This window comes from Pipra filicauda, unplaced genomic scaffold (genome assembly GCF_003945595.2).
Source record: "Pipra filicauda isolate LSUMZ 115617 unplaced genomic scaffold, ASM394559v2 scaffold108_size2327098_pilon, whole genome shotgun sequence".
In the NCBI taxonomy this organism is placed as follows: domain Eukaryota; kingdom Metazoa; phylum Chordata; class Aves; order Passeriformes; family Pipridae; genus Pipra; species Pipra filicauda.
In genome coordinates, this window is record NW_024103529.1 from 1,962,125 (window position 1) to 1,984,278 (window position 22,154).

Below are 22,154 nucleotides of genomic sequence, written 5' to 3' on the forward strand. Positions count from 1 at the left end.
CCTGCCCCCTCCTCGTTCAACCTCCTTCTCTTACAGTGGGACAGGGGAAAGGAAAATTTCTGCTTGCATTTTTAGAACAAGTAAACCTATGACACAGAGCGATTGAATTATAATGTCTATGAGGCTTTCTTTAGCATCTTCTTAATTACAGCTCTAGACTAATTTCTGAGAGATAAATATGCTGCACCTAACAAGTCCAAATTACAGAATGACAGGAGTAATTAGTCATCCATGCAGTATTCCAGCAATTGTGTAGCATTTTAGTCAGATAACTGGGCCCTGGACACTGCAACCAGCTTCTGATTTGTTTCACCACTTCTTTTCCACGTTCTGACCCAAGAGGCTCTTTGAGGCTTTTGTAAGTGTTCCTTAACCCATTTCAGGGTGACTCCCTCGCTCCTATTCCTTTTGTTCTACCATAGAAGATTCTGTGCTGGGGTTTTTTGGTGCCATTCATGAGTATCTGCAGTCTCTGCCCGGCACTGCTACTTAGGGCTTTTCAAGACAGAGGCAATGCTGTGATGCACCTGGCGCAGGTGACACCCTGTGTGGTTGCTTTGTACCCTTCAACGGTGTTGGATCCCGTGCAGCTGTTCTGAAAATCCAGGCACTGGGAAACACCTAAATAGCCAGGACACAGAGGAGCTAACTAAAAAACCAAACCAAACCAAAAACAAACAAGCAAAACAAAACCAAATAAACTAAACAACCAACCAAAAACAAAAACAAACCCCCAACTTTCACTCGAAAAAAAGCATGAACTCATTAAACAAACCTCAGGGATGTCTCTCAAGTCAGGGGCCGTCGCAGCCCCCTTTATCTCCTCTGCCTGGAGTGCTGATCCCTCCCCGTTCCTCCATAGGCTGAGATGCTCCGGGGTTACAGGCTCCCAGACATGCCCAGTGTGTTTGCCCCATTAAGTGCTTATTGTGCAAAACAGGCCACAGAACTTCAAAATGGAGGACATGGGCACATGATCCTTCCCTGCTGCTGACTGGTCCCCTTGTCTCTGGGTAAACTGCACCTCTCTGGAACTGACAATTGAACAACCAGTTCAGAAACTTAATGTTTCTTATTGCTAACTGTGACTACACTATGAACTTTGGAAAAACACCTTATTATTGCTAATATAGTGAAGCAGAAGCGCCCGAGGTGATTGGTCTTTCTCAGTTCAGCAGAAAGATGGTCTCAAGTGCAGGTGTGAGGGATGTGTGCACTTCAGCAGTGTGTGTGTTGGAGCTTGATGGTAAATGCTTGGGTATCCCTGGTGGTAAATGCTTGGGTATCACGAGCCTGGATTTACTCAGGCTTTTAAGTGAAGGAAACTTGGGAGTCTTCTTTCTATGCGGTTCCTAGAAAACATAGCTACATTTTTTTGGGGAAGTTTTGTCACATTTTGGCTCATTTCTTATGTACTCGTGGATTTATTTGCTGCTGGAGTAGTTGCTGAATACGGATCCTTTTGAATAATGTGCTAGAAGAAAATATTACATTTTCTGCTCAACAGTAGTAGTGGCCTTCCAAAAGGTGGTTGTTTGGATTAATTCTATGGTTTGGGCTTTTGTTTTGTTTGGTTTTGTTTGGTTTTTCCCCCATGGGTTTTAAATAGCTGCTGCATTGTTTTGAATAGGAGACTGCTTACTGTGGTACTTTAAAATAGAAAGAGGTTCCATGAAATAATGGAAGCTGGAGTTTTCTGTGTAGTAGCATAAAAATGTATTTAGTGATGTAGTCAGCCACTTCTGTGTATAGATATTCAGTAAATAAAGCATTAAGAAAGAAGTATTGTAGGCATCCCTCATTAAAAAGACTTTCTGTATCCTGAAGTGGGTGCATCAAGGATCTGTATTTCTGTTTGCTTGTAATCATTAGTGTTTTAATTTTAGGGTTGCTTTTTTTTTCTTACTAGTTTTATTTGAATATCATATTCAAGTAAAAGCTGTCTGCAGTGATCTTGTCTTCATGTTTTAGGTAGTAATAGATCCCAGTCGCTCCCATCAGGATGGAACTGTTCTTGTGAACAACGGTGTGATGATGTATATCCTAAATCCAAATAAAGAAAAGTGGACTAGCCTTTGTTTTCTGAGATTCTTTTTGGTGAAATATACCTGACCATTTGACTTGTGGAGCTTGGTTGGAGCTGATTCAAAAGTACATACTCATTTTCCCAGCAAGGCTGGCATTTAATGCTGAAATCTGTCCTTAGCAAAAAGGTAACTAAATCAAGGCTGAAGGCTGGAATTACAAAGATACTCGATAGGGAGGTTTTTTGTGGTAAAAGTTGTAAATAACAGTATGAGGAGACTTCTGATTTCTTGGCTTTCCTGTGGCTGTCCAGCAGTGTGATTTTCATCATTCTTCCAACTAACCTGGGATTGTTTGTCGCTTGCTGGGAGGATGTGCTGCCAGGTCTGACAGACCTAGAGAAGGACTAGCACTTCAAGTGAAAGAAAAAAAGAAAGTCTTATCCCCTGGCACTGCAGTGGCAGGTGTACTCCTCATCACTAAACTAGCACTTATTCTTTATATGGCCATGCAAACTGTGCTAGTATAACATGAAATAGCATAGCAGCTAATAAACTTGGGCAGGTGCTGAGGAGTAACTTTGTGAGCTGCAGACTCAAACAACAGCAATGCCCCGAGAGCTTTGGAGGGTCGTTTTCTACTTAGCTTTGAGACTCTGTGACTATTTCTGCAGCCCTGGTTGTTCGTTCTCATTGTAGGTGACTTAATTAAGGAGATATAATCTCCTTTTTCTTATTTAGAGAGATGCCTAGTACTGTTTAGTATAGAGAAAATGTGTCTCCATTTTATTCTGTTTTCATTTACAAGTGACCTGGAAAAAAAATTCAACTGTAGTCTTTTCTGTAAGGTAATTTGGCTGTGTACATTTCTCTCCATGCCATTGTTTTCTTCTTTCAGCTACCTTGTTGATGAGTATCTCTGGGTGGTGATGGAAAATGTGGATGAAGGCACTTTACAGGATGTTGCTTGGCTGAAGAATAGTGTTCTGGTTCTGGCCAGGACGGGGTTCCTTTTTCCAGTAGCAAGGACGGGGCATGATTAGGACCTGGATGTTATTTGACACCACCTCACATCACGGCTGGGGGAAAGGGTCTCTCTCTCTCTCTCTCTCTCTCTCTCTCTCTCTCTCTCTCTCTCTCTCTCTCTCTCTCTCTCTCTTTTAGGGAGAAGAGATTCCTTCCAGTAAAGAAAACGTGGTGGACGGAGCAGTCCAGTATTTATTTTGGGGGGATTTCCATGTAAACAATAATGAAGTCACACCACCACTGAGTGTTGCTGTGCCAGACTTGTTTTTTGGAACTTCAGTACAAACTGGAGCCCACACTGACACTGCCAATGTGTTTTTCTCCATTCCTTAAGCAGCAGAGTGCAGGCCATGTTTGTCTTCACCTTGGGGGGCATCCAGTACGCCTGGAACTGACTGCCCTAGGGGTGGAAACACAGCCCCATTATTTGCCATGGACTGATCCAGACTGCTTTGGAAATGGGTGAGGATCCAAACACTTGCAATACATCAATGACATCATTGTGTGGGGCAACAGAGCAGAGGAAGTTTTGAGAAAAGAGAGAAGATAATACAAATCCTCCTGAAGGCCAGTTTTGCCATAAAACAAAGTAAGATCAAGGGACCTACCCAGGAAATTCAGTTTTTAGGAGTAAACTGGAAAGATGGACATTGTCAGATTCCAGTGGACGTGGTCAACAAAATAGCAGCTATGTCACCACCAACCAGCAACAAGGAAACACAGGCTTTCCCAAGTGCTGTCGGCTTTTGGAGAATGCATATTCCAGAGTGCAGTCAGATTGTAAGCCCTCTCTGTCATGTGACATGGAAGAAGAATGATTTTAAGTGGCGTCCTGAACAACAAGCTTTTGAACAAACTGAACAGGAGATTGTTCCTGCAGAAGTTGCACTGGTCAGGACAGAATAGGATGTAAAAAATGTGTTCTACACTGCAGCCGGGGAGAATGGTCCTTCTTGGAGTGTCTGACAAAAAGTGTTCAGGAAGACTCAGGAATGACACCTGGCATTCTGGAGTTGGGGAAACAGAGGATTGGAGGCCTGTTACACCCAAACTAAAAAAGAGATCCTAGCAGCTCATGAACTGGTTCGAGCTGCTTCAGAAGTAATTTGCAACGAAGCACAGCTCCTCCTGGCACCCTGACTTCCAGTGCTAGGCTGGATGTCCAAAGAGAAAGTGCCTTCCACACACCATGCCACTGATGCCACATGGAATAAGTTGATTTCTCTGATTAGATTGAAATTGGAAACCCCAATCACCTCAGGATCTTGGAAGTCAGCACCAACTATCCTAAAGGAGAAAATTAATATCTATAAGTCTGTGCCAATCTGTGTTTGTTTGTAACAAAGAGATAAAATTATGACTCAGGAAGAAGTTTTCAGTAGACCTTGCTCATCTGCGAGAATATTTACCCTCTGCAGGCTGCCCTGGTCAGCACCAGACAGTGGAGAGAAACCAGAGCAGAGCAGAAGTTAAGTAGAGAGGGGGACTGGAGGCAAGCTGAGGGCATCGTCCCCTTGATAACACCAGTAGCCCCTGCTGCTCTTTCTGCCTTTGGCATCTGCTTCACTACAGGTGCACATCTGCAGCAGAAATTCCTGTGGGAGGAGGTACTGCTAACATGGCCCTGGGGCTGCAGGAGTCCATGGCTGTGCATTGCAGCATGTGGGTGCACCCGCGATGGGGCACGAAGAGAAGGGGAAAGGCAATAAAAGGGAGAGAAAACAGCACCCAGAGATTGTGTGAGGGAAATAATAATTTATTTCCTTTTCTTTGAATAAAGAATTGCAAGAGCCCTGCCAGCACTGCCAGCGGGGCGGCCTCTTGCAGGGTTGCAGAGAGTCCTGGGAACTGGGGGCCCTCCTGTCTGGGGCATGCTGGGATTCCCCGGGCGATCACTCCCTGCCCTGGATGGGAGCGGAGGGGCTGTGGCTGCTGCCCTGGGCAGGAGGGAGGCCTCTGTTGTAGCAGGTTCCTCCTCCATGTCAGAGCCTGTGAGGCTGCTGGCAGGAGTCCCCTTCCGGGAACTGCTGGAGCTGGAGCTGCTGAAGCTGGAGCTCCTGGAGTAGCTGTAGCTGCTGGAGCTGGAGCTGGCTGTGGCCACAGGGCCATTGTTCTCATCTCTGACTGCACCAGAGCACATCAGTCTCTGGGCCTCCTCACTGCACTGGCCCACAATGATGTTGATGGCACTGTGGATCAGTGGTGCTGCGTGTTCCTGGAGGAGAAGCTCCAGCACTTCAATCAAGACCTCTGCATTCAGCCCATAGACACAGAGGCCATGCAGGATGGTGCTCTCTATGGTCTCTACCACCCACCACCAGCCCCGGTATATTCCCTCCAGCCTCTGGCGTAGCCAGGGCCGCACAGGGTCCAGGAGATGCTCTTGTTGACGGAAAAGTTCTGCCCAGTCCTCCGGCAGGATACTGCCTGAACCTTCCTGCTCTACTTGCGACAGTGTCTCCTGTGGAGAAAATGAACGGGATGTCCCAGGGGGATGGGGGCTGTTCTCAGCCAGGGTGTCAGGAGCTCTCCCTGCCATACTGCTGCCATCTGGCAGCTCCTCAGGGGCTGTGATGGCTGTCTCCAGATAGTCTCCTTCTCCAAAGTCAGAAAACCGGATGGTCTCTATTGTTTTTCTGCAGAGTGGGCACACTGGGTTTCTCTGCGCCCACCGCAGGATACAGCCCAGACAGAACTGGTGGTGACAGGGCAGAGCAGAAGCCACATCCTTCCAAGTGTCCTGGCAAATGGGGCAGTTGCTGTCTGTCTCCGTGGCCATTTTTGTGTCCTGCAGCACACTGGGGAGAGCTTAGGATCAGGAGCTGCTTGCCTTCACTGGTGCCACATGTCACAGGAGGGAGAAGCCATGGTCACTGGCTCTCCCAGGAAGGGGAGGAAGAAATGTCCAGGCCCTTCAAGAATGACATCCTTCCAGCTCCCTGAGCCCCGTCACCCACACCACAGCCACCCCTGGGGGGCACGTTTTCCCACAGAGCCAATCTTCACTGCTGCCAGCACCTGCAGTGCCTGGCTACCTGAACCAGGCAGGGCCAGGGAAACACTAGTTAGACTGCTCCAGGTCTGCACCAATATCTGCCAGTGGCAGGCACCAGTCCTCACTGGAGAAACCTGGCTTGATCCTCTTGGACTCACAGTCTTGCTTGGTAGAAGTTCAGGCTGGAGCCAGATTGGTGAAGGCTCTGCCAATATCTGAATGTAAGCAGTGTCATAATGCATCTCCCCGTGATGTCACAGTCTACTGCTCGGTGACATCAGCCTCTGCCCCTGGGTGACAGTACAAAAGGCATTCAGACTCCCAGTCACCCCAAGATAAGCAGAGAGGAAAGTGAGGTCACAATCCATCACTCGGTGAAGTCACAGTCCACAGGTCAGTGACATCAGCCTCTTCTTCCCAGTGTTGTCACAGCAGGCCTTCCATCCCTGCAGGCACATGGTGTCAGGAGAAAAAAGGAAATACCTTTTCTTGTTTTCAGCTTCTGCATTTCCATGTAGCTCTCCCTCAGTTACCTGTGTCACATGACTGTGGCTGTTTGTCTTGTCATGCCTTTAAAAGTCTTCCTGGGATCCAGTGACAGGACATGGGGAAGTGATTCAAAACTGCATCAGGAGTGGTTCAGACTTAACATGAGAAAACATTTCTTTAGTGAGAGGGTGGTCAAACACTGGAATAGGCTTTCTTGAGTGGTGGTCAATGCCCCAAGCCTATCAGTTCCAGAGGCATTTGAGCAATGTCCTTAATGACTTACTTTAAATTTGGGTCATCCTTGAAGGGGTCAGGCAGTTGTACTATACAGTTATTATTGGTCTCTTCTAAATGAAATGTTCTGTTGTATCCTGTTGTACATTATGGTACCCTACCCATCCAGCCACCATGGTATTTTCTCTCTCAGCTGCTGCTAATAGGATTTAGCCTGCAAAATGACAGTTCCCTCCGAAGGGCTTCCTGCTACTGTAACTGTGGGGCTTTAGGAGAACGTGAAGGCATAGGCTATAGGCAAAGAGGTGATATTTGAGTACAGGTCTCTTGTCCACATCTGCATCTTCCCAACTTCACTCTCCTTGGTTTTTGTCCTCTGTCATGTCTTGTCACACTCCTATGCACTGTCCCTTCTTGGCAGCCCTCCACACAGTGAGGCTGCCCTGATCATCAGCAGACAGTGAAAAGAAACCATATGCATTTCACAAACTGGGAAAAAAGTTCTAGGTCTAAGGAAAGGAGGCTGAGCCAAGTGGTGGGATCTACCTACCTGTGGAGTAGATATTCACCCTTGACCAGATGCATGGTTTGCAGGTTTGGGGTGCAAAATGTATCCTTTGGGGAAAGAGAAAAGGGCACAGAAATTCGTATTTTCAGCAGCTGAGAACTGGCAGTATTAAAATATGTAGCAGTTAATGGAAGGCATCTCCCTCATTTCAGGATTTTCCTCTACGTGGGAACATGGAGTGAGTTCTGGCAGCTCGGAACACCTGACAGGGAGGAGCAGCTGAGGCAATGGAGCACTGCAGGAAAAAATGAAGGTAGGAGGGAATGGCTGGCAGCACCTGTACGTGCCAACATAATTTAGTCTTTGCTGTCTCTCAGGGAAGAAAAGAGACCTTGGGGCTGTAAGCTGGTGTTACTGAAGGGCAAGGGAAGAAAACCTGACCTATGAAGTTTGTCTTGCCACACAACTGGAGAAAGGAAGCAAAATCACTTGAAATTTTGGCCTCGACCTTCAGTGATGTTTTGAATATTAGAATATCCATTTGGGGGAGAACAGAATGCATTTGCACAGTTCCATTATGTTATTTTGTTCAACACACAGATCCTCTCATTTCCCCTTCTTTGGCCTTAAGTGTTCAAGTTAACCATCTGCTTTGGAAATGTAGCTCAAATGTAACAGTTTCTGCTATTTTACTTAACTTTTCTTTGCTTGAGCTGAAAAATTCAGCTGTAATTTGCTTTATAGAATTCTTTGTCACTGTAGGACTGAAAAAAGACCGCAGGAATTTCTCCCACCAAAAGATAATATGTAGAATAGTATTATAAAGATTATTTGGCAATATTCACGTGTTGTTTTATATGTAACTGTATAAAATCTTTAATTTAGAATAAATGTTACCTAACAGGCTTTCAGTTCAATTACAGCAGTTGCTTTTCAGCAGGCTAATTTTCCTGTAAGACTAGACAAGGAAAGTAATCACTTACACATATGTTTTCCATATTTCCATATTCATGGTTTAGAAATGGTATTCCCCAGTTTAGTGTTCACATTGAAAGACCCAAGACCACATGTCACTTGCTCGCTTCTCCACCACTACCCCTGCACAGGATGGAGATTTGGAGACGCAAGAAAGTAAAAATCATGGGTTGAGATAAGAAAAATTTGCTAGAAACAGCAGTGAAATAAGAAGATGAACAGCAACAACAATACTAATAGCAGAGTGTACAAGACAGGTCAGAGATTCGCCCGCGATTGCTCGGCACATGGAACCTGTGGAACCTGGCACCACTCCACCACTGCAAATATTAACCCTGTCCTGTCCAGATCCAGAACACATAACATGCCCTGAGGGTCCTGCTCTTGCTCAGGGTTAGAAACCCCCTGGGCATCTGCCCTGGCAAAAGGGACTTCAGGGCAAGCTCCCACTTACTAACATTCCTCCCCACACCATGTCCCTTTTTGCCTCCAGAAGGCTTTGCACAGAAAGAGCACTGGAAGTGTCACTCTTGGAACATGTGCAGCAAGGAAAAAGAAAGCTTTTGAGCAATCTGGGTCTCAGAGCATGTGCTCATGGAATAAGGCCCTCTTTCTAAGAGGCACGATCCATAGTGGAGCACTCCAGCTTCAGATACAGGGGGCTCTCCCAAACCAGGGACCCGCTGCCAGTGCACAAGGACACCAGAGACATTCACACCCTCACATGAACTTGCTGTGCTTTATTGGCAGAGCCAGGACTGCATTATGGCCAGCGTTCTCAGCTCAGCGGTAGTGGCGTCTGCGCCTCCTGCCACGGGAGAGACGCCGGCGATATCGGCGGGATCCAGCCCGACGTCTCTTCCGCATGCCACGGCGACGGGAGCGGCGGCGGCTCCGACTGCGGCTCCTGTAAGATCTCCGATAGTGGCAGGGCATGGTGGTTGTGGCTGAGGGCTGGGGCGGCTGCGTGGCTTTTATAGGGCTGCCAGGCAGGAGCCCTTTGTGACACCAGCACATTCCAGAGCCAACACCACCAGCAAGGTCACAATGGCTGTGCCCAGGCAGTGTCTGGTGCACTCACTGGTACATGGGCATAGTGATGCAAGTGTCACTGAAAACTGGAAATAAAACTCCTGAACACCAATATAGTATTAAGAAACAGCATTAACTTATTGCAGCGCTGGATGCATGGGGGGTGATTCATTCTAACATTCATGCTTGGCTCAAGATGATACTAGCCAGGGATATATTGTGTGCATTCTCTTTATCAAAAGACATTTTAATACGCATTAGTTGCCAGAGCGCCCAGAGTGTGGCCCTGATGCAGGCCTAGCTCTGCCAATAAAGATAATAATTTTAACTTTTGGACAGCAGGTGAATTGAAATCTGAGAATAGAACAGTGCACTTCACCTCCCAACTGGAACTCTCCCCACCATTTCCCCTTTAGTAAGCTCCCAGACACATCCCAAAAGGAGGAAGGTGGCAGATGCTCTGCCCCACCAACAGCAACAGCAGACAGAACTTCACCTGTCAGACACACAGCTGGGAACGTTGGTGAAACAAGCTGAGAGTTTACAGTGGAAAAACAAAACCTCCCGTGATGGCAAAAGCAAAGCCCAATTTATGCTCATTTCACCCGCTGGCAGATTTTCTTTCAGCTGTTAGTTTTCCTATGGAAGAACATGGAAAGCGTAAATACTCTTCTGTCAGAAATGAAAGATTTCTGGTCAGTTTAGGATCTAGTCCAGCTCCAATTCTCATCAGGATCAGAGTGAACTAGGATACCGTAGGAGACTCAGGAAAGAATAGTGGGCAGCTTAGCAGGTGGATGATGGTTTTGCAGCTCGCTCTTTGATGTTACAGGGGGAGTTCCTGAACTCTATTCCCGAAAATAGCCCCAGGAGAACTCCATGTGCACATCCCATGGGAGTCCGCAGCCTTGTGTTCTCCTTGTTGCACAGTTTTGGGGCTTGCCTCTCTACGGAAGAACCTGTGGCCTTGCCAATGTCTGATGTTTAATTCAAGGTGTCATGGCACACTGAGCTACAACCGCTCCAGCTCTGTAAGTGGACACCTTTAGGCCATTTACTGTGGCAGCAAATCGTTTGCGCTTATCTTGCATTCACCGCGTGCTTGGTGTAAAATTGCACGTGTGCTTTATAGAATAGAGGCACATTAGAATGTTCTCTCGGAACACATTAATATCCAAATAGTCTCCTTTTCCCATTAGAAAATACATAGCTATATTCTCCTATGGGCAACACCAGAGCTATAAGGATGACTTCAATGCAGAGTATGGGAAATACCAGAAGTTGCTGGCTCAGATGGACAATATGGCCAAGAAATTCAGGACTTTTGATGAACAACAGAAGTTTGTGACTCAGGGATCTTCAGCATATCAGGTAAAGAAGGATAAAACTGAGAAGAAGACCCTGGCGAGCTGAGGGGGTGCTGATACCCAGATGGGGGAGAAGACAGGAAGTGCCTGGAAACTAGTGGCCGTAATCCCAAAACTGCATGCAGGGCATGCACTCATGGAATAGGGCCCCGTTTCCGAGAGGCCCGATCCACAGTGGAGCACTCCAGAGTGGGGTCCAGGGGGTTCTCATGAAGCAGGGAAAGCCCAGGTGAGCAGAGAGACGCGGGCCCCAGGCGCACCCCGAGCGAGTCGCTGCCGGCGCAGAGGGACACCAGGGACATTGACACCCTAATCTCATGGGAGCTTGCTGTGCTTTATTGGCAGAGCCAGGCCCGCGTCAGGGCCGCGCTCTGGGCGCTCTGGCTCTGTAAGGCCGGGGCCCTGAGCTCGGCTCAGCGGCGTCTGCGCCTCCTGCCGCCCCGGCGGCGACGGCGAGTCCGGCGTCTCCTCCGCACGCCTCGGCGACGGGAGCGGCGGCGGCTCCGGCTGCGGCTGCGGCTGCGACCCCTGCGCGACCTCCGCCGGTAGCGGGCCATGGTGGTTGTGGCCAAGGGTTGGGGCGGCTGCCCGGCTTTTATAGGGCTGCCAGGCAGGAGCCCTTTGTGACACCCACCAGCGCTTTCCAGAGCCAACATCACCAGCGAGCTCACAATGCCCGCACGGCCACACCCAACCCCTGCAGAATCCATGGCTATGGACAGCCTTGGCCTACAGCATGTGGGCGGCTGCCCTGGGGCTGCCATGACCTTTTGGGCTAAAGGGCTTAGAGGAACTCACAGCTAGTGGCACCCTGAGAGCTCTGTCACCACCTCTGTAACATGCCAAAACGGCCCAGCCCAGTTTGCTCAGGAACATCCCACACAGCTCACAGAACCGAGGCGAAACCGATGCCTTGTGTGGGAGACCACGATGAAGGGTTGAGCAAAGTCCAAATGCTCAGCAACCCCCCTGGGGTGCCTAAAGACCCCCAAGAAGACCCTCTGAGACTCTCTGTGTAGACCCCAGCAACTAATGCATATTAAGATGACTTCTGAGGCATGAAATGCATATGTATATGCCTGCTACTGAATACATGTACATCTTGAGTCAAGCATGAATGTTAGGCTGAGTTAGACCCTCCACTCCATGCATTCCTACAGGACATGGCATTCTAAACTCTCCAGAAACGTTTGCATGCCCTACTTTTCTTTTCACCTTTCCTGTTTAGTGTAGCCCCAGTTCCTCTGATTGAGGGAATGTCAGTACCTGCACAACAAGCTGTCTCGCATTAAGAGACTAATACAGGAATTTGACAAACAGAAAGAGGACTCCTAGCCGCAGTTTTCTGCTTCTGCCAATACATATCTATGAACTTGGCTTATTTTTTGAACAACCTCCCCGCACCACGCACTCACACCGCACCCCCCCCCATCCACGGACCCCTCCTCCACTCCGCTATCTTAGTTTTGAACAGTTGCTTATTTATTTAAAACTGAAGATAATTTTCTGTAAGACTATCTGTTAGTATTAAACAGTATCTTGTTATTTAAAACTCAAGATCCAGTTCCTCTCATATTATATAAGATAGTATTTCACCTTTTCATTAAAGAAGTTTCAGTATTGTTAACTCCTTTGGTGGTGGGTGTTGCTTCTATCCTATTGAAAGCTGCTTTTTTCTGGTCCCTCCTTTTTTCCAGGACTCAGGTCCTTGAAAGCATTCTTTTGTCCTTTAGATGGTGAGATCCAGTACTTGCTAAAAAAGTTTTCATAATTTAGTAAAAATATTGTAGCAAATTGTAATACTTAGGAATACTACGTACACGGGGCCTGTTTTCTGACCTTTCCGGTATGCAAACTCTTGCCTTCTGTGGTAGACATTGGGCAAAACTCCCCAAAAATCACCGTGTTATGAAGGGTTAAAGAGAGTAATTTGGCTGCTCTGCAACTGTCAGTGACGCAGCTCACAAAGTCTGCTTTAAAAGGCTTGGGTTCCCCTTGTCAGTGAGAAAGTAATATCCAGGCTTCCTTGGAAGTGATTTGTAAAACACACAGAACGTGTTGAGGCAAAGCCACTTCAACGGTCTTATTACACCAAAAGTGGGTTAAAGTGTCACAGTAGAAACCTTTACCCATTGTTCGCTTTGTAAAAAATAGTCGTCACACCAGTCTTTCTAGAGCCACAAATGTTGATTCCGGCCCCAGATCTAGGGTGACTCTGAAGTCTATTCTTCCCTGAGTTTACTAACCATTTATTCTTTAAAACTCAGGGGGGAGAGTGTGTCCCTAAGCTTCTTTTTGGGAAGATATGAAATTGAACTGAGGAGGCAACTGTTTGAGGACAGTAATTGGGCACATTAAAAACTGGCGTGTGGATCCACTTTCTTCCTTGGAGCGTAGTTTAACAACAAACTTCCTCCATTGGTCTCCCTGCAAAACTGTGTTGAGCCCCTGTATGTGACACTTCCTGGGGTGTTTTGTGATTGCACACCTGAGCCATTGTTGCCCTTCTGTTCTCCATCAACTGAAGTCCAATAAACCGTTAACTCTTAAATGGTGAGACTTTGGTCTCTTTTTGACTGGAGGCAGTGGGTGCTCCTACCCCTCTGCAAGGAAGCATCAGAACAAAAGGTGCTGTGGGGATCGAGGGGTGAATTCTGCTGCAGTGATGCCTCCTCTTGCCCTGACGTTCTGTCCTGCTGCTGATTGTCAGAGCCTCAAACATGCTTCTTTCCAGAGCAGGCAAGCGAGAGGTTTTATAAGCAGAGATCCTTATTCTGGGTCCTATTTCACTGTGCCTGTAAACCTTCTTTAGGATGGGGAATGTCCACATACTTATGAGGCCTGCGTGTTTCAGGCTGTCATTTCGGTCCAGATTCCTTAAAACGAAACCAGAAATAAAACAAATCCCTATTCCAGAGCCACCTAAATCAGAAAAGTCTTCTAAAGTTTATAATGAAAAAGTCACCAATCTAGCAATTTAGAGGTGCTGGAAAAATGCTTTAATTCCTTGTTAAGAATGATTGTATGAGCTCAGAAGGCTCTGCCTTGCTTGGATCTAACCCTGCATAGTTATAGCTGGGGAACAAAGGAAGACAATCCATGAAGACCAGAAGCTGCCTTTTTTTTTTTTTTTTTTTTTAACACAGCAGTGGGGCTATGGCAGAGTTTTCTCTATGGAATGAGGCATGTTTTCATCATCCCATGAGCGACCACAGGATGTCGTCATTTGTGTCCCCAAACAGAACAGCTTTTCTTTCTCAAGTGCCTGCCCAAAGGAAACTACAGCTTCCTACTATTTGGAAAATCCAGGTACTGAGAGCTGCATAAATAGCCAGGAGACAGAGGAGCTAATTATGAGAGTTCACTGAATAAATCTCAGTGAGGCCTCTCAACTCGGTGAAGGTCTCAGCCTATTTTATCCCCTTTGCCTGGAGCACTGGTTCCTTCCCGTTTCTCATTGGCTGAGATCCTCAGGTGGTTACACAGACTTCCTGACACACCTACTATATGTCCCTCATTATATGCTTCTTAGGTAGCTCTGAAGGTCACTGAAGGACAAACTACACATTTTTCAAGATGGAGGTTACAGCGCAATTCAAAATGGAGGACATCACTACATTATATATTCCTTGCTGCTGATTGTCCCTTGTTTCTGGACAATCTGCACCTCTGTGTGACTGACAACTGCACAACTAGGAACTTGTTACTGCTAAGCCAACTGTGACTACACTACAAACTTTGCAAGAACACCCACTTATTCCTAAAAAGCTGTATTCAAAAAGAGGCAAGTCTACGCCATATTAGATCTCAGCAAACTTAGCTGCTACTTATAGATTTATACAAAAAAAGCCTTGCTACCTCCTTTTGAAGTGAGGAAGACTTTTCACGGTATAGTGCTGCTAACAGGACCCTTTTGGAATGAAAACCTGTGTTGCAGTATAAATTCTTTATGACGCAGCAGAGATAAGAAATGATCTTAGCCAGAAACCATGAGATTTAAACAAAGACAAGGAAAGTCTCTTTACATCTATTCCCTGAAATTCTTACATTATCTTTTAATTAAACAGACTTGTAGGCTCAATAGGTAAATCCCTTTATCACTTTGTTTGCCCCATCTGCCTTGTGATTGTGATAAAGAAATATCTGTTTATGTTTGAAGAAAAATATCTCCCTGTGTTTCGTGGACCTTTAACCCCAGCTATGAATGGAATGTTTGTCCCTCTTTCCCAAAACCCTATATATACCAAAGTTGTGATGAATAAAGCATTCAGTTTTGTACACGCAAACTGGATCGTTGCCTCCTTAAACCGTCACAAATGGCTCCTGAGAACAGCAACATGAGTCCTTGAGGGGAATAGAGGCAAGGACAGAGAAGAGGTCCTGCTCCGGTGACAGGTCGAAATCGAACGGAACGAAAAGCGCGCTAAACCAGTTCCTCTCTGCTGGACAGAAGGTAAACGCGATTGCGGAATAGGGCGAGGTTTGAATGCTCGGAGGCCAAAGAGAGAGCTTCCTCCGATCGAAACAAAAAGGCTGCTTTAAGCACCTAGGGGCCAAAAATAGCTTCGAAACAAAAACGACGGGCAAATAACTGCCCTGAACAAAAGACTGCTTAGGAAATGGGATCTAAGATGTCCTCAGAGAAAAAGACAGTTTACGAACTGATGAAATGCCTCCTTAAACAACACAGGCTCGAATTAGATGACTTTTCCTTGCAAAACTTGCTGCTGTAGGACGCAGCGCCACTGCAAGTGGGAAGAGAGCGCCAAAATAGTGGCAGCTCCTCGGCACCGCTACTGCCGGAGGCGCCGCCCCTTAAGTCTCTACGGCCGCGGCCGCCGCCGCTTACTACCGCTGCCAGCAGCAGCCGCCGCTGCCGGGGGGGGCTGGCCGCCGCCCGTCTCGCCTTCCAGCTTCCAGCTCTGCCGTCGCCGCCAACCCGCGCATGGTCGGGGTGCGAGCGAGCGCCAGCGAGCTGCCGCACTGCCTCAGCAAGTTCCCGTGTCGCCGCCTGCTACCGCTGCCAATGGCGGCTGCTGCCCAGCGGGGGCTGCTCGCCGCCTACCTCGTCGACCTACAGTTTCCAGCCTCTCCGCCGCGGCGGAACCCGAGCCGGCCCGCGACCCCCCGCCTCTCTGAGTCGCCCGTCCCCGACAAGCGCCCAGCCCGTCGAACTCGTTCTCCGATCGGAAGAGCTGCCTGACCGCCTCCCTCAGCGATTCCGAGCCGCCCAGCCTGGAGGACTCAGACTGCCGCCAGCCGCCTCTCCATCTCCGACAACTGAGGGGGGATGGGGAACCAGCCGTGGGGGGGTCCCACGTCGACCCTGCACGTAAGTGACCGAGAGAAGAAAGCGAAATCTCTCTCTCATTACTCCTTCTAATCTGTTGTGGGTAACTTAAAACCAATGTTTTACTTAAACTGGTATACAGAAAGTTTTAGGGACTTTCCTGTGGAACGGGTCTTTGTGCTGAAGTTTTAGCGAAGTGCCTTGTTCTTGGTTGTGTTTTGCTCCTGTAAGAACCTTTTGCCAAAATATCGTATTCAGCAAAACAAAAGAGTGTTTTGGCAAAAAGAAAATGAACCCCTGACAAAAACAGTCTTCCAGGAGGAGGGGGGGAAAAAAAAAAAAAAGTTAAAAATCCTCTTGCTAAAAGTCTGCCTTTGCAAAGGAAGAGATAAGGTGTGTTCACACACAAGAGATCGTTTGTTGCTTAGTAACTTGGCGGGAGATTTAAATCTTTCCGGCCAGAGAAAACTGTATAGCCTGACGCAGGAAGATTTAAACTGCCGGTTTCTCGGAGCTGGGGGGAAGTGGATTCTCTCGTCTTCTGTCTCGTCCGTTCTGGGGAAAAAGTAAAACCTTACTGCTTTATAAAAACTGTGACTTTGCTACTTTGTGGTTGGGGAAAAAAAGTTCTCTTGTCTAGCAGTCTGAGGGGAGGGGGGGGCAAACATAGAAAATCCAAACCTCTCTCTCGCTTTGAATTTTCCTGCTTACAAGATAGGGGGAGGGAGGCACTGCAAACTGAAACCCCTTCTATCACTCAGTTCCCTTATCAGTTGACTGCTTCTAACAAACCCTTTGGCGGGGGGGAGGGGAGGCGGGTAAAGAAGCAACAGGCAAACCCCAAAACCTCTTGGGAAAGCAAAAAAAAAGGCTACCTTTCTCAAGGAAAGCTAAGAAACCAATTAAAGCTAAACATACTGCCTAAAAAGCAAAGATTCTCTAGGGAATAAATAAGCTGAGTTCCCTTTTGTTGTCTAAAGCCCTTAAAGCTGCCTTTACGCTGTCATCTGCTAAGATCAGTATGATGCCCTGCCTCCTATAATTAAAAATCAGAGATGAAATTGCAAATCATTGTATAAATTTATATTGTTATTAACTAGGAATGTTTAAGTTTTGTCTCGTCGAAACCAGAATACTGACCTGAATAAGCAATGGCGAGCCACTTAAGTAAAAATGGAAAGAACTGTTATCTTGATTCCTGTGATATCTACAAATGAGAACTCCTAAAAATGAAGCCAAATGAAGAACCATACTGAACAGTGAAGTCAAAGAAAGCAACAACAAGAATCAGAGACTGTAAAATAAAATCACTAAATGCCTTGCCTTCTGTTTGCAGTATAGAATCTTCTAGTGTAACAATGTAATATTAAGTTTTGTTTTGTTGTTAAAATAATGTTTGTCTTTGTTTTCTAATTGTTTCAGCACGTGAAAAGATTCCCTGATAATTCGTATGAGGACTCATACAAGATTTCATATGAATCGAATCTGGTTATACTAAGAAAACTCACGGTATTTTTTTAAAAAAAAACATCAATAAGTTGCCATTTTAAATATGTATTTGCCTCATTATTCTCACTTTGACACTCATCATACACCATTGACAGACTGCAGAGATACAAAAGGACTAGGAAGTTGTAAACAAGACCTCATAGGTGTGACTACTATAGAAAGCACATTTGTTTCACCAATGCTTAGGTTGCATCTAGTCCCTGAAATCAAGAACATAGATGCCTGATTTTTATGACCTTTGTTGTGTCTCTCTATGTCCTTACCACAATGTAGGTATGTGCTTGTGTTAAAAGCCAGTCTGTTTTCTTCACTTTCAGATTTCTGAACCTTAATTTTAGGGGGTTTAATTTTGATCGCCTAATTTGGCTTGAGAAATACATGGTTGCCAGTTATAGGAACTACAAAGGTGACAAGCTATTACATACAGATTTGATTTGAAGTGTTTTCTGGTTAATTCAATGGAAACAGGTTTAACAAAGCAGAGTTTTTACGGATTAAGGTGGACAGTAAGACTTCCATATTTTTCTTAAAACTGACTATAAAGATATGCAGAATGCTTTTACATTGATATGATTCCTTCATATGTCTTTATAATGCCAACCTTTGTGGCCCAAATTATTCTGACATGTAATGCCTTCGTATAACTATACTTTCCATGTAAGAGGGGCACATGAGTGTAGGAAGCAAGAAGCAATGGTAAAATGGTTAAAATTAGTTCCAATATTTTGTTGACATATTTGGCTTTGTGATTACTGTAAGTGGCATAAAGTTGCTTGAAACATTTTTTCAGGTATATAAAGAGCTGTACATTGTCTGGAAAAAGAGGCCTTCTTGCTAAATTAATTTTTACTTGTGGTGTTAAAAGTAAGGCTGAAGTGTTTCTTGTTAAATCCATTTAAGAATACTTTTGCTTCTAAGATGCAGCTATAGATTTTTGTTATTAGCTCATTCTGAATTGATACATCAAAGCATTGATAAGTTAAAGAAACTTTCAGCTCAACTTACAGAAGACAATAATCAAGGCTTAGGTGGCATATTTAGTTCGCTTAATATGTTTAGTATAGTACCCTAGTTAAAGAAAGCATTTATAGTAATATTAATGGGCCTGTTTGTATTTTTTTGTATTATGCTTTGTATTCTCTGTTTATTATCTTGTATACAACACGTGGTTAATTGCAGTTTTGTGGAAAGCCTCAATCTCGCAGCTTGAAAACAAAAAGGGGGAGATGTTGGAGTATAAATTCTTTATGACACAGAAATCTTAGCCAGAAACCATGGGATTTAAACAAAGACAAGGAAAGTCTGTTTACATCCACTCCCTGAAATTCTTACATTATCTTTTAATTAAGCAGACTTGTAGGCTCCATAGGTAAATCCCTTTATCACTTTGTTTGCCCCATCTGCCTTGTGATTGTGATAAAGAAATATCTGTTTATCTGTTTGAAGAAAAATATCTCCCTGTGTTTCGTGGACCTTTAACCCCAGCTATGAATGGAATGTTTGTCCCTCTTTCCCAAAACCCTATATATACCAAAGTTGTGATGAATAAAGCATTCAATTTTGTACACACAAACTGGATTGTTGCTTTATTAAACCATCACAAACCTAGACCTTGAGGTAGTTTGCAACTCATACAGGAAACCTACTCCAAGATAGTCTCCTTAAATATTGCCAAAGCAAAGGAGAAAATTTTTTTACCTTTTATGGTCGAAGGAGCTTTTGGAACTTTATAATCAGCTTGAAGTATAAATGGACTACTTCAATTTGGATAGAAGAACATGGCTCTCATTAGATTGTATACGTCTTCAGGGTAAAAAACCCTACCATTGCCTTCCGCAAACAAAGCAAGAAACCTAACAGATTCAAGGACTCAGTTCTGAAAACTCAGTGTAGGATCAACCCAAACTGTACACGTGTGGAATTTTACTCGCTTTACGAGGATCCAAACCACTTTTTTCCTACATAAGGACAAAATATTCCTACTTTACAAATGAAATGCATGCATAATTCAGTCACAGCCTGCAGGAACAGGGAGCAGTAAAAGGAATGAGGGATGCATGGAAGTGACTCGGTTTAATGTTTGTGCTTCTCTCAAGATGATACATGTATTTATTAGCCAGGGATATATGTATGCATTCTCTTTATCAAAAGACATTTTAATATGCATTAGTTGCTGGGGTCTACACAGAGAGTCTCAAAGGGTCTTCTTGGGGGTCTTTAGGCACCCCAGGGGGGTTGCTGAGCATTTGGACTTTGCTCGACCCTTCATCGTGGTCTCCCACACGAGGCATCGGTTTCGCCTCGGTTCTGTGGGCTGCGCGGGATGTTCCTGAGCAAACTGGGCTGGGCCGTTTTGGCATGTTACAGAGGTGGTGACAGAGCTCTCAGGGTGCCACTAGCTGTGAGTTCCTCTAAGCCCTTTAGCCCAAAAGGTCATGGCAGCCCCAGGGCAGCCGCCCACATGCTGTAGGCCAAGGCTGTCCATAGCCATGGATTCTGCAGGGGTTGGGCGTGGCCGTGCGGGCATTGTGAGCTCGCTGGTGATGTTGGCTCTGGAAAGCGCTGGTGGGTGTCACAAAGGGCTCCTGCCTGGCAGCCCTATAAAAGCCGGGCAGCCGCCCCAACCCTTGGCCACAACCACCATGGCCCGCTACCGGCGGAGGTCGCGCAGGGGTCGCAGCCGCAGCCGCAGCCGGAGCCGCCGCCGCTCCCGTCGCCGAGGCGTGCGGAGGAGACGCCGGACTCGCCGTCGCCGCCGGGGCGGCAGGAGGCGCAGACGCCGCTGAGCCGAGCTCAGGGCCCCGGCCTTACAGAGCCAGAGCGCCCAGAGCGCGGCCCTGACGCGGGCCTGGCTCTGCCAATAAAGCACAGCAAGCTCCCATGAGATTAGGGTGTCAATGTCCCTGGTGTCCCTCTGCGCCGGCAGCGACTCGCTCGGGGTGCGCCTGGGGCCCGCGTCTCTCTGCTCACCTGGGCTTTCCCTGCTTCATGAGAACCCCCTGGACCCCACTCTGGAGTGCTCCACTGTGGATCGTGCCTCTCGGAAACGGGGCCCTATTCCATGAGTGCATGCCCTGCATGCAGTTTTGGGATTACGGCCACTAGTTTCCAGGCACTTCCTGTCTTCTCCCCCATCTGGGTATCAGCACCCCCTCAGCTCGCCAGGGTCTTCTTCTCAGTTTTATCCTTCTTTACCTGATATGCTGAAGATCCCTGAGTCACAAACTTCTGTTGTTCATCAAAAGTCCTGAATTTCTTGGCCATATTGTCCATCTGAGCCAGCAACTTCTGGTATTTCCCATACGCTGCATTGAAGTCATCCTTATAGCTCTGGTGTTGCCCATAGGAGAATATAGCTATGTATTTTCTAATGGGAAAAGGAGACTATTTGGATATTAATGTGTTCCGAGAGAACATTCTAATGTGCCTCTATTCTATAAAGCACACGTGCAATTTTACACCAAGCACGCGGTGAATGCAAGATAAGCGCAAACGATTTGCTGCCACAGTAAATGGCCTAAAGGTGTCCACTTACAGAGCTGGAGCGGTTGTAGCTCAGTGTGCCATGACACCTTGAATTAAACATCAGACATTGGCAAGGCCACAGGTTCTTCCCTAGAGAGGCAAGCCCCAAAACTGTGCAACAAGGAGAACACAAGGCTGCGGACTCCCATGGGATGTGCACATGGAGTTCTCCTGGGGCTATTTTCGGGAATAGAGTTCAGGAACTCCCCCTGTAACATCAAAGAGCGAGCTGCAAAACCATCATCCACCTGCTAAGCTGCCCACTATTCTTTCCTGAGTCTCCTACGGTATCCTAGTTCACTCTGATCCTGATGAGAATTGGAGCTGGACTAGATCCTAAACTGACCAGAAATCTTTCATTTCTGACAGAAGAGTATTTACGCTTTCCATGTTCTTCCATAGGAAAACTAACAGCTGAAAGAAAATCTGCCAGCGGGTGAAATGAGCATAAATTGGGCTTTGCTTTTGCCATCACGGGAGGTTTTGTTTTTCCACTGTAAACTCTCAGCTTGTTTCACCAACGTTCCCAGCTGTGTGTCTGACAGGTGAAGTTCTGTCTGCTGTTGCTGTTGGTGGGGCAGAGCATCTGCCACCTTCCTCCTTTGGGGATGTGTCTGGGAGCTTACTAAAGGGGAAATGGTGGGGAGAGTTCCAGTTGGGAGGTGAAGTGCACTGTTCTATTCTCAGATTTCAATTCACCTGCTGTCCGAAAGATAAAATTATTATCCACACCACGCAGCACCCACTCACCCCCTAAAAGCCCAATGGAAATCCAAACAAACAACCAAGTGGAGAAGCAAAAAGCAAAAAAACTCTCTGAAAAGATGAGCAGAATGTGTCAAGGCAAAACAGAGAGCTCGGAGGAGAAGGGCAATATATGATCAGTTTACTAAAGGCATGAACTCTCCAAGGCCCTCAGACAGACATTTTCCCTCCTACTTTCTTGTCTTTGTGCAGACTCTGCTTTACCACTTGCTGCACACACTGTAACCTGGTGAAAACTTCAAGACCTACATCTGGAGGCATTTTGAAGAAATCATTGATGGCTGCTCTCCATACCCTGCTGGTCCCTGAGATGTTATTATTTATATAATAATGAGTCATGCTAATAAAGATCCATGTTTCAGAGAACCATTCTTGAAAAGAAACTCATACAGGTAACCTTGATTGCAAGAGAACA

General features: G+C 46.3%; 1 protein-coding gene and 1 long non-coding RNA gene across 2 annotated transcripts; one reads left to right on the plus strand and one right to left on the minus strand.

Moving 5' to 3' along the window:
• Positions 1–4,790: 4,790 nt before the first annotated feature.
• On the minus strand, positions 4,791–7,358 carry LOC113983471 (E3 ubiquitin-protein ligase HRD1-like). The gene is made up of 2 exons (XM_039380626.1): positions 7,319–7,358; positions 4,791–7,211 (listed from the first exon to the last, which is right to left on the minus strand). The coding sequence occupies exon 2, from the start codon at positions 5,827–5,829 to the stop codon at positions 4,807–4,809; it is 1,023 nt and encodes a 340-aa protein (XP_039236560.1). The 5' UTR covers positions 5,830–7,211; positions 7,319–7,358; the 3' UTR covers positions 4,791–4,806.
• Positions 7,359–15,003: 7,645 nt separating this feature from the next.
• LOC120323170 lies at positions 15,004–19,022 on the plus strand. The gene is made up of 2 exons (XR_005563385.1): positions 15,004–15,982; positions 17,363–19,022. It is a non-coding gene; the product is annotated as an uncharacterized LOC120323170 (long non-coding RNA).
• Positions 19,023–22,154: the final 3,132 nt, after the last annotated feature.